This window comes from Heterodontus francisci, chromosome 13, assembly GCF_036365525.1.
Source record: "Heterodontus francisci isolate sHetFra1 chromosome 13, sHetFra1.hap1, whole genome shotgun sequence".
NCBI lineage: Eukaryota > Metazoa > Chordata > Chondrichthyes > Heterodontiformes > Heterodontidae > Heterodontus > Heterodontus francisci.
Window position 1 is genome coordinate 17,228,526 of NC_090383.1, and position 17,539 is coordinate 17,246,064.

General features: G+C 43.9%; 1 protein-coding gene across 2 annotated transcripts in view; it reads right to left on the minus strand.

Annotated features, from left to right (window-relative positions):
- Window positions 1–17,539, minus strand: part of LOC137376249 (sodium/potassium/calcium exchanger 3-like) — a 451,264-nt gene that overhangs the window by 134,268 nt on the left and 299,457 nt on the right. For both annotated transcript variants that reach the window (XR_010976157.1, XM_068044421.1), the window contains exon 4: window positions 3,988–4,062. Coding sequence is in view for 1 of the 2 variants with exons in the window: in XM_068044421.1 (XP_067900522.1) it covers window positions 3,988–4,062 (75 nt within the window). In the remaining variant the exon portion in view is untranslated. The remainder of the gene's footprint in view (window positions 1–3,987; window positions 4,063–17,539) is intronic.

A 17,539-nucleotide genomic window follows, 5' to 3' on the forward strand; every position in this document is an offset into this window, starting at 1 on the left:
AGTCAGAGGATGGGTGATTTTTAACAAAGACATGAATATTATGTCATGTAAAATACAATGTTTTATTCTTCTGTTAATGTGTAGGTATATGACCTTTCAAGGCTACAAAATCTAACTGATGTTAAGTAAACAGTGTTTGAAACTCAGTCAAAGGCCAATTGCTATTTAGACTGGAGTTCAGAACACTGGCTTTGTTTCTGTGAAGGTCAGTTAGGACACTGGAGTTTCTCTGCACTTTCCAAATTCTGACTTTGTTTCTTTATAGTATTTTCAAGAATGATCAAAAAAACAACTTTGTATTAGCATCGGAGCACCTGAAGTGTGATGACAGGAGATTTGCACATTGATACTATATATATTTCAGTCTTATTTAAAAGTTTCCGATGGAAAATCTAATAGTTGAATATCCACACTAGCTGTACCACTTGGCTTTGACACTACTAAGTGGCGCTGTGATGGGAGTTTCAAAGTTAAATGCTGAGTTCAGCCCGTCACATCACACTCAGTGATACATTGTCAGTGTTGTGCAGGGTGTTTTATATCTTAAGTGGTATGGTTTTGTATGCTTTATAATCAAAAATATTCCTGGGTTTCCTCACTGTTTCTGTCCTTTTAATAAATTTATAAAACAGCGCTCTCCATAAATAATCTCAACTTTGAATTAGTACGTCATGATTTCAAGCCAACCTCCAGGAATCCAGTACATAATCTAGGCCAACACTTGAATGCAGAGCAGAAGGAGTGCTGCATTGTTGGAGGTGCTGTTTTTTCAGATAATGATGTTCAACTGAGGCCCCAACTGCCTATTCAGCTGGACTTAAAAGATCTCGTGGCACTATTCAACAAAGTGATGGGGAAGTTCTCCTGGAGTCCTGGCCAACATTTATCCCTCAACCAACATCATAAAAACAAACTCTTACAAATGAACAAACAAACTAGCCTTTATATAGCACCTTTCATAATCTCAGGACATCCCAAAGTGCTTTAAAGCAATGAAGTACTTTTGAAGAGTAGTCACTATTTTCAGAATTTACACATAGCAAGGTCCTAAAATCAACAATGAGAAAATGATCATTTAACTGAGAAGTCAGATGAGGCCTTGGTTTAACATTGCATCTGAAAGACGGGGCACCTCCGACAGTGCAGTATTCCCTCAGTACTGCGCTAAAGTCTCAGCTTGGGTTATGGACTCAGGTTCTCCAGTGGAACTTGTATTCCCCACAAATTTTTGATTTAGAGGTGAGAGGGCTACCATTGAGAAAACGCTGACACGTCATTATCTCAGTTGCTGTTTATGGGATGCTGCTGTGCACAAACTGGGTGCTGCATTTGCCTACAAAGCAACAGTGAATGCACCTCAAAAACGAATTGGCAACACTGAGGCACCACAGCACCATCACTGGTAGTAACATATAATTCCAGCATGACAATTACAACTGGACACAATATAAAAGAAAGAACTTGCATTTAGATAGTGCCTTTCACAACCTTGGCATGTCTCAAAGCACCTCACACCCAATTAAGTACTTTTGAAATGTACTTACTACTGTAATGTAGGAAACGTGGCAGCCCAATTGTGCACAGCAAGGTGCCACAAACAGCAATGAGATGAATGATCAGATCATCTGTTTTAGTGATATTGATTGAGGGTTAAATATTGGCCAGCACAAGGGGGTTTTCTCCGGGTGCTCCGGTTTCCTCCCACATGCCAAAGACTTGCAGGTTGATAGGTTAATTGGCCATTATAAATTGCCCCTAGTATTGGTAGGTGGTAGGGAAATATAGGGACAGATGGGGATGTGATAGGGATGTGGGATTAGTGTAGGATTAGTATGGATGGGTGGTTGATGGTCGGCACAGACTCGGTGGGCCGAAGGGCCTGTTTCAGTGCTGTATCTCTAAACTAAACAGAACCCCCCTGCTCTTCAAAATAGTACCGTGGGATTTTTTTACGTCCACCTGAAAGGGTTAAACATCTCATCCAAAAAGACAGCATCTCTAACAGTGCAGCACTTTACAATACTGGGCTAGCCTATCAGCCTGGATTTCATGTGCTCAAGTCACCAGAGTGGGATCTGAACCCATACCTTCTGACTATGAAATAAGAGTGAAACCAACTGAGCCACATCTGACACAAACATTCTATATAAGATGTCCGTATTAATAGTTGAAACTGCCTTTGTGAAATTGTCATTCTATAGACTAAATTTTATAGCCCCTGAGATGGATTCGTAGTTAGGGGGGGGTCCCATAGAATGGCGAAGAGAGGGAGGGGTGGAGGGCCCATTGCCTCCCCGTCGCACTGCAATTTTGCTGGGGGCCGGTTAGGACGACGACAGCCTTCCTGCCAGAGGCCAACTGAGATCCTTAAGAGGCCTTTGAACAGCCACTTAAGGGTCTCTTCCCCACTCCCACCCCTGCCCCCGCTACAGGCATTAAGCCGATGTGGTCGCCCAATAAAATGAGCCTCCCTGCAGGCTTGGGGGGGTGGGGGGGCACTGCCGATACTACTGAGCCGCTGGCCCTGTGATTGGCTGGCAGCTTTTGGAGACGTGATCCCCATCTTTAAAGGGACGCGGAACCTGGCGCTGGGCTGCTAATTGGCCCTGCACTCCGGGGGTGGGAGTGGGGGGGGGGGGGGCGGAGGGGGAGGGGTTGCTCCAGCGGGCTGAAGTCTTTTTGGCCCACTCTCGGGAGCCCTGCTTTGGGCAGAAAATTCCGCCCTATGATTCCAACATTCTGGCCAGAATTTTATGCCCCGCTGCGAGCGGGTTGGAGGTGGGGTTGGGGCATAAATTGGGTGGGAGGTGGGGGGTGCCATTCCTGTCGCCTACCCACCCCCACTGAATTTTATGAGCAGCGGGGGAGGTAACAAAAAGCATGCCTGCCCCAGGCCAATTAAGGCTCTTAAGTGGCCAATTACTTCCCACTTAAGGGCCTCCTCCTGTCACTACTGTACATTACCAGCGGCGGACGGACATTTCACCCTTTGCCCCACGGAGGACCCCACCCAATGGCACAAGCCACCCCCGCTGGAGAACCTCCCCCCCTCACCCCCACCCCCCAATAGACATCCCCTCCCTTCCTCGCCAGGCCCAACCAATACTCCCCGGCAAGGCCCCACACACTTAGCTCTACTCCAGGGCCTCCTCCATTCCTGTTCCTCTCAATGGGTGCAATCCCAGCTCCCAGTGGCGCTGCAGGGACTGAAGAGCTGCTGGCCCACTGATTGGCCAGCAGCTCTTGGAGGCAGGTCCTCCTGCCTCGGAGGGATGGAAGTCCCGCGCGAGGCCAATTAAGGGCCTGAACCTCACAAAATCAAGGCGTGGCTTCCAGGCTCAGCAGGGGTGGGCTCACCGTTGACTTTTTGGCCTGTACCCTGATGTAAAATTCCAGTCTCTGTCTCAGATAGTGACGCAGCATGTATAGCGCCCCTACTGGGGGAGCGGTATAATTACAATGTGGCAAGTTTACACGGTCATTTCCATTATTAACATGGATTTAGGAATTTGTAATGGAAAGTGTTGCTGGAAGTATGCGCAGATGCAAATTTTTTTATATCTTATAGATGGGTAGATTGTTAGATAGACTTGGAGTGTTTGCTAGGGATGCTAGGAAATGTTAAGTAATGTTCAATATTACAAAGACACAGGAAGAATATCCTTTGAATATATCTTTCTGATTTCCTCCCTCACTTTTTCCTGTTCACCACAAATACAGTTTCTGAGTACTTTCGATGTCCTAAAATATCAGCCTTAGCAGATGAACTATTTCTATTCAGATCACCTTTGCTCAGTTTTGCATATTATGGAAAGGATTAAGCAGTTAGAGCAGAACTATTGTTTTGTGATTATGTCTATTATCCATAATTATCAATTACACGTTCAATACAGAGTGAAAGTAATACACCCAGTCTGACAATAACCGTAAGCAGACTACAATACATTGCAATCTGGAGAGTCTCCATAAATCATGGGCAGTGCATACCTCACAGATTTTGTCTAATGAAGGAACAAAATAGTCATCACAGACGATCGCCAGAGCGTAGAACATGTACACGGTCTGTGGGAGAGAGAAAGAGGTTGAAAGAGTAAATGCATTTTGAACAATTTTCTATCTCCCGCGGTACAGGCATTGTACAGTTGTCAAATGTTATGTGCGTGACTCCAGACTGAACCCCTTCTGAGCAGAACAATTTGTTCCTTTGATTATTCCTGGCCACTAAAAAATGCTTGTCTATCAGATGTCATTACTTACTGTGTTGCCATCAGCGAAAATGGGCAATTTTAGTTAGAATTGTTAAGTGACAGCCGTAATGAATTTGCAAAGCTGTATTTCGTTTGTAGAGAATAGGCCAGGACAGCACTGGGAGTATTTATATTAGTTACAATTACAGATGTACCCATCTAAAGCTAATTCACAGTACTGCAAGCAACTGGCACAATTAAATGGCCTTACATTAAACCCACCTTGGTTCCATAATCCTTAACAACCTTACCAAACAAAAATCTACCAATCTCAGTTTTGAAATTTTCAATTGACCACTAGCTTTCAGGGTTCCAGATTTCCACTACTTTTTGTGTGAAGAACAGCTTCCTGACATCAGCCCCGAACACTCCAAGATATATATCTCAGCCACACCTCAAAGGCCAAAGTCCAACTGCTCAAACCTCCTATTTGCAATTTCAGTTCTATAATAAAATCATAAGCTAATAGTGGCAGAATGTCAATTACATACAGGCCTAAGCCTCAGTTCCTGTAGGTAACACTGGATTTTAGGCCAGGAATTTAACTTTTTAATCTCTAAATTACTGTTGTTGTTTCTACACTTTTTCAGATGCTTACATGACTGTTGACAGCATTACTAGATGACAATGTGCTGGGGACATGCGCCATTATAATGGGACACCTTCATTGTAGGGCCTGTTTTACAGCACGAGAGAGGAAATTATGGCGCAAAGCTCTGCCCCGATTAAAATCAACGACGATTATGAATTAATCAATGCTACTTCTATCACTGCTGCCATTCAGATTGAAGAATAATGGCGCTGGTAAGCCCTTGGCGACCTGGCAGCGGTGTGATTCATGGAGCTGTATTAAGAAATCAATTGCCATTTGCATGTTCGCAGGAACGAGAAGATAGAACATAAAAATATCCAGCCTCTTAATTTTTCATCTCTGCATAAATGCAATCTGTAAGGAAAGACAAGAGTTTTCTTTGAAACGTATTGATTACCAAAATAACCCAGCTAAGAATCGTCAGCTTTAATAACTGGGGAGTTCCAAAGAAATCAAACATGATAAACTGCTACTGAGAATCTAAGATGTCCATGTAATGACCCAGGTCTATATCCAGTTCAAAACTTGTTCGCTATTCAATCTTATACTATTGAATATCTTCATGTCACATTATACCTTTTTCCATCTTGAATTCAGAAGAAAAGTTTATCACAAGTGAACAATTCTGACTACGTGGCCGGAGAAACATCAGTCAGTTTTGAACAGCATACTCGATTTTCTGCCCAGCCTTGAAACTCAGATCAGGTTTTTTTTTTAACGCATTCATTAGTCTGGCTAGCCTTTGCTATATTGGGCCAGTATCACTTTGAAGTGGTATGATCCTTAATGAGATTGTTGTCTTATCAATGTTCCATTCATAAGACTGGATCATATCAAAGCTACACTGTACATAACTACTTAACAGTAGTTGCATAAGTATTGACGCTAACCTGAATTTTTGTGGTGCTAATGTATTCAAAAGTCTGTACGTATGTAGAAACATAGAAAATAGGAGCAGGAGAAGGCCATTCGGCCCCTCAAGCCTGCTCCGCCATTCATTATGATCATGGCTGATCATCCAACTCAGTAGCCTGTTCCCGCTTTTGCCCCATATCCTTTGATCCCTTTCGCCCCAAGAGTTATATCTAATTCCTTCTTGAAAACATACAATGTTTTGGCCTCAACTGCATTCTGTGGTAGCGAATTCCACAGGTTCACCACTCTCTGGGTGAAGAAATTTCTCCTCACCTCAGTCCTGAAAGGTTTACCCTGTATCCTTAGACTATTAGCCCTGGTTCTGGACTCCCTCACCATCGGGAACATCCTTCCTGTATCTACCCTGTCAAGTCCTGTTAGAATTTTATAGGTTTCTATGAGATCCCCCCCTCACTCTTCTGAACTCTAGCGAATATAATCCTAACCGACTCAATCTCTCCTCATACGTCAGTCCCGCCATCCCAGGAATCAGTCTGGTAAACCTTCGTTGCACTCCCTCTATAGCAAGAACATCCTCATATTGGGAGACCAAAACTGCACACAATATTCCAGGTGTGGCCTCACCAAGGCCCTGTATAATTGCAGCAAGACATCTCTGCTCCTGTACGCGAATCCTCTCACTATGAAGGCCAACATACCATTTGCCTTTTTTACCGCCTGTTGCACCTGCATGCTTACCTTCAGCGACTTGTGTACGAGAACACCCAAGTCTTGTTACATATTCTGCTCTCCGAGTTTATAGTCGTTCAGATAATAATCTGCCTTCCTGTTTTTGCTACCAAAGTGGATAACTTCACATTTATCCACATTCTCTTGCATCTGCCATGCATTTGCCCACTCACTCAACTTGTCCAAATCACCCTGAAGCCTCTCTGCATCCTCCTCACAACTCACCCTCCCACCCAGTTTTGTGTCATCTGCAAATTTGGAGATATTACATTTAGTTCCCTCATCTAAATCATTAATATTGTGAATAGCTGGGGTCCTAGCATCAATCCCTGCGATACCCCACTAGTCACTGCCTGCCGTTCGGAAAAAGACCCGTTTATTCCTATCTTTGTTTTCCGTCTGCCAACCAATTTTCTATCCATCGCAATACACTACCCCCAATCCCATGCACTTTAATTTTACATGCTAATCTCTTATGTGGGACTTTGTCGAAAGAGTTCTAAAAGTCCAAATAAACCACATCCACTGGCTCCCCTTCATCAACTCTACTACTTACATCCTCGAAGAATTCTAGTAGATTTGTCAAGCATCGCTTCCCTTTTGTAAATCCATGCTGACTCTGTCCGATTCTACCACTGTTCTCTAAGTGCTCTGCTATAAAATCTTTGATAATGGACTCTAGAATTTTCCCCACTACTGACGTCAGGCTGACTGGTCTATAATTCCCTGTTTTCTCTCTACCTCCCTTTTTAAATAGTGGGGTTACATTAGCTACCCTCCAATATGTAGGAACTGTTCCAGAGTCTATAGAATCTTGGAAGATGACCACCAATGCAATCACTATTTCTAGGGCACTTCCTTAAGTACTCTGGGATGTAGATTATCAGGCCCTGGGGATTTATCGGCCTTCAATCCCATCAATTTCCCCAACACCATTTCTCTACTAATACTGATTTCCTTCAGTTCCTCCCTCTCACTAAACCCTGTGTTCCCCAACATTTCTGTAATGATATTTGTGTCCTCCTTTGTGAAGACAGAACCAAAGTATGCGTTTAGTTGGTCAGCCTTTTCTTTGTTCCCCATAATAAATTCCCCTGTTTCTGACCGTAAGGGACCTACATTTGTCTTCACCAATCTTTTTCTCTTCACACACCTATAGAAACTTTTACAGTCAGTTTTTATGTTCCCCGCAAGCTTACTCTCGTACTCTATTTTCCCCTTCTTACTCAATCCCTTGCTCCTCCTTTGCTGAATTCTAAACTGCTCCCAATCCTCAGGTCCTTGGATCTAATGCTATCTCTAATTTCCCTCGTAAGCCATTGTTTGCTTACCTTTCCCATTTTACTTTTGCGTCAGACAGGAATAAACAATTGTTGCAGTACATCCATGTGCTCTTTGAATGTTTGCCATTGCCTATCCTATGTATGTCTGACAATAATTGAGTTGTAGGGCTGAATTTTCAAAATGGGGTTGGGAACCCAATGCCTGGATGATTTCCGGGTCCCGACTCCGCGCCTCAGCTGTGGCACTAATGCAATCGTTAGATGTAAATGCCCTAATTAGGCAGAAAGTGAACCCAGCGCCCAATTAGTGGCGCCAAATGTCTGCAGGAGGCGGGAGCTGGCTGCAGAGTGTGATCAGCAAAGGCAAGTGGCGGCCATGATGGGGCTTGCCGCTGCCTTGCCGAAGAGAGCAGGCTGCTCCTTGGAGGGCCAGCAGCGTAAAGCGATGAAGCATTGCTTCCAAAATAAAAATGTTTTCCTGCGCTTGGCCTGGCGCAAGATCCCCGTGGGACCAAAACATTTCATCGTCCAACAATAACATTTTCTCTCTATCCGCTGCGAGCCCGACAGCTTTGCACTATTGGGAACCAGACTAGTTGGCCTCGCTGGAATCCTAATTGAAAATTACAGTGCAGGCCCCATCCCCCCACCCTGACCCCTTAACCAGCTCCTCCATGAACTTAATGGGCCCTTAATTGGAGGCAAGCAGCTTCCCCATTCCCTCATGCACACCCTCACATTGAAAATCGCGGACTGTCCCAGAGGCATCGGGTTCCGAAGACGACCTCTGGGACCGCAATTTTCAAATCACGCCTGGACTCGGTGCCAACCCTGCTGGCATTTGAACATCCGGCCCATAGTGTTTGTCAGTGCCACATATGTTTACCTTTAGTCTTTAAAAAGCTGCATTTTTTTCTAAGAAAATTAATTATTCAGTATTGAAACACGAAGGTGTAGTCGGGTTCACACAGGTAGCATTATTTGGCTGGGATCACTTGCTAAAGGTAAACCTAGAAATCAAAGTCATTCTTTTATTTTGAAATGTAGTGGTGTCCCACTATTAACTACTTCATGGTCAAGCCCAGTGAATAATCTTCTTTCCTTTGCAAATAAGTCTGATTAATTTCTATGTTGAACGTAGTGTCTTAGACTGTGCCATTTGTAACAAGCATTGGCCATTGGTTGCAGTGTGTGCTAATTTGCCACTCTGCTTGCTGTTGTATTTTCCAATTACAAATCCAGGAATTTTTAGAGTAACCAATCTATCAGTGCTCAGAATGGGGAAATTCACAGCGTGGGTCACCAATCACGCTGTTGCAGGAAATTCTACGCCCTTGTTTTGGATTCCGGCTTATCCTGACACATGGCAGAGCAGGTATAACATAGACCGAATACAGAGCAAATCTCCATCTACTAGACCCCAAAGAACTGTGTTGATTTCAATTGAACAGGAGTACTCCTAACCCTCCCATTGTCAGACTTCCACTTCCCAACACAAATCATCTTTGTCAGTGCCGACTGCAACTGCTCACTTCTGTTGGCTTATGGACAGTTCATGATGTAGATTCATGGCAACTAAAAACTATCTAAATCATTTCAAGTAGGATTCTTACAGCTGGCGGAGAGAAGAGATTTCTATCCCATCAGCCTGGATTTAAATCTAGGTTGCAGAGATGCAAGGTAGTGTGCTAACTCCACACTCTGTGCAGCACCCCTGTGGCACTGAGTGTGGACAGAATTCTTAATTGATTATATGTTCATTGTTTGAAATAGTGTTCAGTCCAAATCATTTGTACAGCATTCCACGATCATTCATTACCATTTCCTGTCATTACGACTGAGGTAAATTATCACATCAGGAATTGTACAGATAGAAATCAAATAGTGTCACAATGCTGAATATTAAGTGAGACAAGTGTGTGTGATTGGAAATAAAAGCCTATTGAGTTGCTCACTCAGTGATTGAATGGAACACAAATCTGACAAAATGTAGAGTAACCTCTACATTACCCGAAAACCCAGCCATGCCAATTAATGCTGTGTTGCTTATTGCCTTTAAATGAGAGCTGGTTAAATAGCTGGTTAGGATTGGAATTGTAAGTTAAGGGATAAATTCTTACAGACGATGAAACACTTCATGCAATACATTGGTCCCTACGGTGCTGGGCCATGGAAATTCCATATATGGAAAGCACTCACCAAGCATAAATCGTGGAAAAATGAGCTTAAGGTAGGTAATTTACATCTTTTGGATTTCAGGGAGAAATTTTCTCAGGACACCGAAAAGTAGCGTACAATTACACGTTCAGATAAATATCCATGGGCTCAATGTCCTTTTTGCACTTCAAGCTTTCGTACATATACATTTCAATCTTCACCTAAGCAGACAATCACACTGCACTGGTAAAACAGCTTCTCCAAACAACGTCTCCAGTTAGTAACTACTAGCACCAAATGGGACTATCTCTATTCTGTAGGTTATGCCTAGTTGGAATTGGAATTGAACTGCCCCAACCCATTATGCAGTCGCTGAACAAATATAAAAGTAGAGTCCGCAAAGTCTCGTTTGCCTGGGCTCAAGTCAAATATAGGACAGGATTCGATACAAGATCAGACCCTCTCCAAAGTACTACTGTCCATCTTTCGGATGACATGTTAAACTACATGTCCTCTCAAGTGGAAGTAAAAGATCCCATGGTACTATTTCAAGAAGAACAGGGGGGCTCTCCTAATGTCCTGGACAATATTTATCTCTCATGCAACATCATTAAAAAGATTATCTGGTCATTATCACAGTGCTGTTTTTGGGAGCTTCCTGTGCATAAATTGGCTGCCATATTTCCCAACACTACAAGAGCGACCATACTTCAAGAGTACTTCACAGCCTGCACAGCACTTCGAAATTTCTGCGGTCATGAAAGCGCTATATAAATACAAATCTTTCTATCTATCTTTCGATGACCTACCAAGTGTTAGTGTGCCTGAATAGAAATACCAGGAATGCATTTCAGCTGATGGGATGATCTTTTTCAATCACATCTAAATAGATTTGTACAATGTAAATTCAAACTGTCTGGATGTCCCTAATTCTCTTAACCTTTGAATACAAATGATAAGTTGAGGCAAGTGCAGTTTTAGGTAATTTTTAAGCATGGGTGCGACAGTTGAAAATATTGAGAGTGCACCTGAGGAAATAGAGGGCAGTGAGAGGATATACTGTAAATGGAAATCAAAATCCAAAAACCAGTATGAAAAGTCTTCTGACTTCTGATGAAGGGTCACAGACCTGAAACGTTGGGCTGGATTTTACGTCGGGCAGACGGGAGCTGGCCACCAAAGTAAAAGTTGGTGGCGAACCTGCTTCTGCCAGGCCTGGGGATCTGTCTCGCATCTTACGGGTCCCCGGGCTTTAACTGTTCCAAGGCGGAACTTCCATTCGCTTGAGGGAGGATGTCCCGCCTCATTGAGCTGCCGGTCAATCATCGGCCGGCAGCTTTTAGTCCCAGCAGCGCCACTGGGAGTGGTGGCCACTGCTGGGACTGCAGTCCAGCTGAGGACATGGAGTCAGGACTACAGGTAAGTTAGGGCTGCATTGCCGGGGTGATCGGTCGTGCATTGGCGAGGCAAGGGTGGTCGTGTGGGGGAAGGTGGGGGGGGGGTGTCTCAGGTCCTGGGGGTGGTTGGGGAAGCGGGAGCGGCCCTCAATCAGGCACCCTGTGCCTGTTTGCCAGGGTTCATCCCGGGGCGCTGAGAGGCCACCAGCTTTCACTGGTGGGCCTTTTGCGTCTCCCAAATGCCTGCTTGTCATGGGTAAAATCCTCTTGGAAGTGGGCGAAAGCCCTTAAGTGGCCGTTTCTGCCCCCCACCTCCACCCCCCGGCCCACGTAAAGTGGGGCAGAGACGGGAGTGGATCGGAAGGCCTCCCAGAGCCGCCACCACCCCGCCACCATCCGGCTCGCTGGAGTGGTGTAAAATTCCGACCATTAACTCTGTTTCTCTCTACACAGATGCTGCCAGACCTGCTGAGTACTTTCGACACTTTCTGTTCTCATTTCAGAGTTCCAGCATCCGCAGTATTTTGCTCTTATGAAAACTATTCAGCTGTTCTCAAACCGATTCACAAAGAAATCTGAAGAAAATCATTTCTCAAAGCTGTCGTGAAAGGGAGCCTTAATTCTGACTCTACCCCAGACTTCTCATTCAAAGTGTACGTATTGTGATTTTATGGTTTGCAATTGAGGAGTTTCTTGATGAAGATTTAACATTGTCACAAGATAAATTGGTTGAATAGTATTGGTGCTAATGTGTGATTTGTCTATAGGTGTAAAATCTGGTCTACAAATTCACCTCATGGATGGATTCATGTGGTTTGAATATAGGTCATTTGAATGACTTACGCACGAGGGAAACTGTAGGGTTGTCATCAAGATGGCCATATAGGTTTACCACCTATCCATTTTGTGGCTGGACTATCTGCTTTTTGAACAGATAGCTTAATGTCAATAAAATATTGTTTTTTGTAGGTTTTTGTTAATTTTGTGACCTTTGCATGGCATTACAATATGTCAAAACTGAATAAATTTGCACAATCCAGCAGCAGTAAGAACACTCAAGAAGCTTGATAACTTCCAGGATAAACCAATCAACTCAACTTGCCACTAAATTGAATATCCACCCCACCTCCACCTCCATTGTGACTGCAGTATGTACAATCTGCAGGACTCGACACCGCAACTTACCATGGTTACTTCAACGATATCTTCCCAGCCCTGCAACCTCTACCACTGAGCAGCAAGCTCATGGGAACACCTTAGAATCATAAAATCATACAGTAAGTCAGAGGCTGGGAATTCTGTGGTGAGTAACTCCCCAAAGCCTATCCACCATCTACAAGGCACAAGTCAGAAGTACGATGGAATACTCTCCACTTGGCTAGATGGGTGCAGCTCCAACAACACTCATGAAGCTCAACACCATCCAAGACAAAGCAGCCCGCTTGATCGGCACCTCATCCACCACCTTCAATATTCACTCCCTCCACCACCAGTGCACAACTGGAGCAGTGTGTACCATCTACAAGATGCACCACAGCAACTTGCGAACACCTTCAAACCTGCAACCTCTACCACCTAGAAGGACAAGGGCAGCAGAAGCATGGGAACACCACCACCTTCAAGTTCCCCTCCAAGCCACACATCATCCTGACTTGGAAATATATCACCGTTCCTTCACTGTTGCTAGGTCAAAATCCTGCAACTCCCTTCCTAACAGCACTATGAGTGTACCGACACCAGAGGGACTGTCGCAGTTTAAGAAGGCGGCTCACCAATATCTTCTCACGGGCAATTAGGGATGGGCAATATATGCTGGCCTGGCCAATGATTCTCACATCCCTGGAACGAATAAAAAAATAGCACAGAAAGAGGCCAATCAGCCCACCAGGTCTGTGCCTGCTACTTGAAAGAGCTAGCCAATTAGTCCCACTCCCTGCTCTTTCCCAACAGTCCTGCAACTTTCTCCTTGTCAAGAGTATATACAATTCCATTTTAAAAGTTATTATTGCCTCTGTTTCCAACACCCTTTCAGGCAATGCATTCCAGATCGTAACACCCACTGTGTGAAAAAAAATTCTCATTTCCCTCCTGGACTTTTTGCCACTTATCTTAAAACTTTGTCTCTGGTTACCAAACTTCCTGCCAGTGGAATCAATTTCTCCGTTTAGTCGATCAAAACCCCTCATAATTTTGAATATCTCTATAAATCTCCCCTCAACCATGATTCCTCTAAAGAGAACAATCCCAGCTTCTCAGGGTCTCCTCCAAGCTCCCCTCCAAGTCACACACCATTCTGACTTGGGACATGCATCGCCATTCCGTAAGTGGGCCAGAAATCCTGGAATTGCCAACCTAATACTCCGATGGGAGCACCATCACCACAATAAGTTCAAGGAAGAGGCCCATTGTCATCTTCTTTGGGTAGCTAGGGCTGACTAATAAATTTGACCTTTCCCGCAACCCAAGAGCACGTTAAAAATAATCAAGCACAGCTTCGAGATGAAACAGTGCCACCAGCAAGGAGAGCAGCAACTGGTTGTGACTATAAAAATATGAAAAATGTATCCAGAAATAGTTCTAATAAATACCTTAATGGGACCAAAAGAATATATCCAAATTTAGACAAAAACTAATACAAACTGGGTACAAAAACTAGTAGAAAATATAATCTAACAACTGAACAATAAGGAGACAGAAGCACTACATCTAGACCTAAATAAAGACAGAAATAGAACAGGAAGTGCTGGAAATAATCAGCATGTCCGGGAGCATCTGTGGAGAGAGAAGCAGAGTTAACGCTTCAGGTCTGCAACCTTTCATCAGAACAGTTCAGTTAACTCTGTTTCTCTCTCCACAGATGCTGCCTGACCTACTGAGTTTTTCCAGCACTTTCCTGTTTTTATTTCAGATCTCCAGCATCTGCAGTATTTTGCTTTTATTTCACTAAATAAAGACAGACTTGGCTAAGACACGCCAGTGAGAAAGACTGCAGTGAAGTTGAAGCTGAATTCAATGTTCAGGTTGCACGGTAATTCAAATACTGCACCTCAATACAATTTATAAAAAAAGTTGTTTCCTAATCTGTGCCTCGCATTACCTCAGCCCTCTGGGACTTGGGAATAGGTCAATGGTCTACGGCCATTGTCGAGGAGAGAAGTACAAGAGAGGTGTGCCTTACACACCAGAGTGGATGGCGACTATTTCTATCCTTGTATCTTGTGTTCATGCTACAAGGAATTCAAAAACGAATTATTTATACCATCAATGTAGGCTTGTTTTATTTATTTCCCATCCCTAGCTGAATAAACAATACATTTAATAACAATATCGTAAACAAATTTTACGAACTATTTTATTGACACCCTTGCATTGACAGGACCACCATTTTCAAATCTCACCTCCACTTTGCACTTAAGTGTAACACCACCATAGCTTCACTTTCAAGACAAACATAACTTCCATTCTTAGTGAAAAAGAGAGCATTCTTCTGCTGTGGAAATGTTAATGGAATATTACAGCGAGCGCGTTTTAATTTAGAAAGATCTAATTAGGCAAAAAGTATAGCATATGGCTCCGTAACTATTAATAATGTGCCAATGGGTGAGAGTTACTCATTCTGCTTTACAAAGTCCAGTTCTGCCTTCCCGCAATATTTTAGCGGGTGCTTTGACCATCTGTTGTGGTGTGGAGACCAGAAAATTCTCCACTTCAAACTGTGGTGTGTGCTGAGTTAGCCAGATTCAGCTAGAGCTGCGAAGTCCAATTGGCTTCAGTATTCCCTGTACCGCGAAAGAAAAACAAAGAATAGAAGTTTTACTTCTTAGCATTCAATGACACCTCATGGAAAGGAGACATGTTTGGATGGCACAGAAAAGCACAATCAAAATCAGCTATAATATCCCCTGCACTTTGGACAACTTTCATACATTCTTTGTCCAGGCTGACTCACAAAAAGAAATACACACTTGGGTGAGCTACTGAAAGGCTGCCAGCCCTGGTACAGCACTATCCCAGCACAAGCAGCCAGGAGGGGAGAACAGAGAAAGAAAAATGTAACCCATTTCGATGTATGTTGCTGTTAAAAATAAACACAGCCGCACACACTCAGATAGGTTTACAAACTGTGTCACTCTCTGCGATCATAAGTCTTAGAACTGACATTGCCTCAAGGTTGACAGCTTTGTTAACAGTACATTAACAAACACACAAATGAAATAGGTTTAAATAAAGGTCGTCCCTCTGTCACGTTATTGAAAGCCCACCATTATTAATTAATATATTACAGCCTTTCAGAGGTATTTTAATAAAATGTCGCAATATAGCAAGGTATGCCTCTGACAGGAGTTAATAACCCACCACTTGAAACTGGGCTAAAAGTTACCTTCTTAGTATCACTGAATCCAACTCCCAAGACCCTCATGTATTATTATTTAAATTGAAGGGAAGTGCATGTGTGCAATATTAACCAGTGCCTGTGATGGCAGAAGGAAGCACTCATCTAACAGAGTGTTGCCAATTGAATCTATAGTAGGATATGCTTTAATCCTATTGCCTTCACTTCCTTCCACATGTGTCCTGTCCTTTACCAAGCCCACAGGCCATGTGCTATGCACCCATTTATTAGCCACCCAGTGATCTAACTAGCAGTTCTGGGGGCTGATTTATTGATTCATGATTAATGAACACTCACAGTCAATGGGACCCTGAGAACTAATTGCCCTCACCTCAGAACAATGAACTCTCAACATAAACCCAACATGTCAGAGCTAATTTTAGTTGGACTGCATCCAGTGACACCACAATTTCTGTCTGATATTGAAGATGATTGGTTAATTCAACTGTCAATCACACCTGGAGGCTGCACTGCTGTAAGTGACTGAGATTGATTTCATACACATAATTTGTATCCTGTAACTATCCTTCACTGACTGCATTCTGCTGCAGAAATCACCTTGCTTTTATTGGGAGAAGTTACTGCAGTGGCGGTCACGACTTCTGATTGCTGCTACGTTTGGTAAAGGTTCTTTGTAAGTAGCCTTTGTTTACAACACATTACACTTTTTGGCTGAATCCTGTTTAATTCCCTCCCTGCCTCCAACTCATTGGCTGACACAGTGGTGTCAATAAACACTCTGACTGGGCTCTTAGATTCGAGAAACACTCAGACCTGCCTAGTTTTTGGTTTTGGTTGCTGGAGGGAAACAAAGGCAATGTAACCTGTGTAAGATTCACAATCAAAAGTCACTGCTCACTGCTATTTGTAAGGGAAGTGACATTTGTTTCCAGTATTACTCTAGCTTCAACAGAAAATCCCCCATCATCACTTTACAGTTGAACGGCAGAGGCCTACTGCAAGTTGGTGGAATTTTGGTTGAAACAATCTCCTCAGTAAGCAAGAGTTGTTGACTACATATACTGTGCCAGACCTGCTGGGAGTATATGAGAGTATGCTTCTGGCTGGCAGCATGTCAGAATCCATGAGGAAAGGCATCATCACCCTCATCTACAAGCGGAAGGCGGAGAGTGCGGAAATCAGAAATTGGCGGCCCATCTCACTGTTTAATATTGACTATAAGATTCTGTCCAAAGTCATTGCCAGTCGGGTCAAGTCTACTCGGGAGTTGGTGATTCACCCTGTCCAGACCTGCACTGTACCCGGCAGGAAGATCTCTGATAGCCTCGCGCCACTCAGGGATACGATCTCCTATGTACAGGACAGTGGGATGGACACCTGCCTCATCAGCTTGGACCAGGAGAAGGCTTTTGAAAGGATGCCGCACACCTACATGATGGACGTGCTTTCTAAAATGGGGTTTGGGGAGGGAACCTGCAATTGGATCAAACTGCTCTGCACAAACATCAGTAGCGCAGTCTCAATCAATGGATGGGAATCAGAAAGTTTCCCGATCCAATCTGGAGTCAGACAGAGCTGTCCTCTCTCCCCTGTCTTGTTTGTTTGCTGTAAAGAACCTTTTGCTGAGTCCATTAGGAAGGATGCGGGCACAACAGGGGTGACAATCCCAGGCAGCGAAGGCACTCAGGTAAAAGCCTCCCTGGACATGGATGACGTCGCCGTCTTCTGCTCAGATCTGCTGTCTGTTCGCAGACTGATGAGCATCTGCGACCAGTTCAAACTGGCCTCGGGAGCCAAAGTTAACCAGGGCAAGAGTGAGGCCATGTTCTTTGGGAACTGGGCTGACCGATCCTTTGTCCCCTTCATCATCAGGTCAAACTACGTGAAGATGCTGGGGATATGGT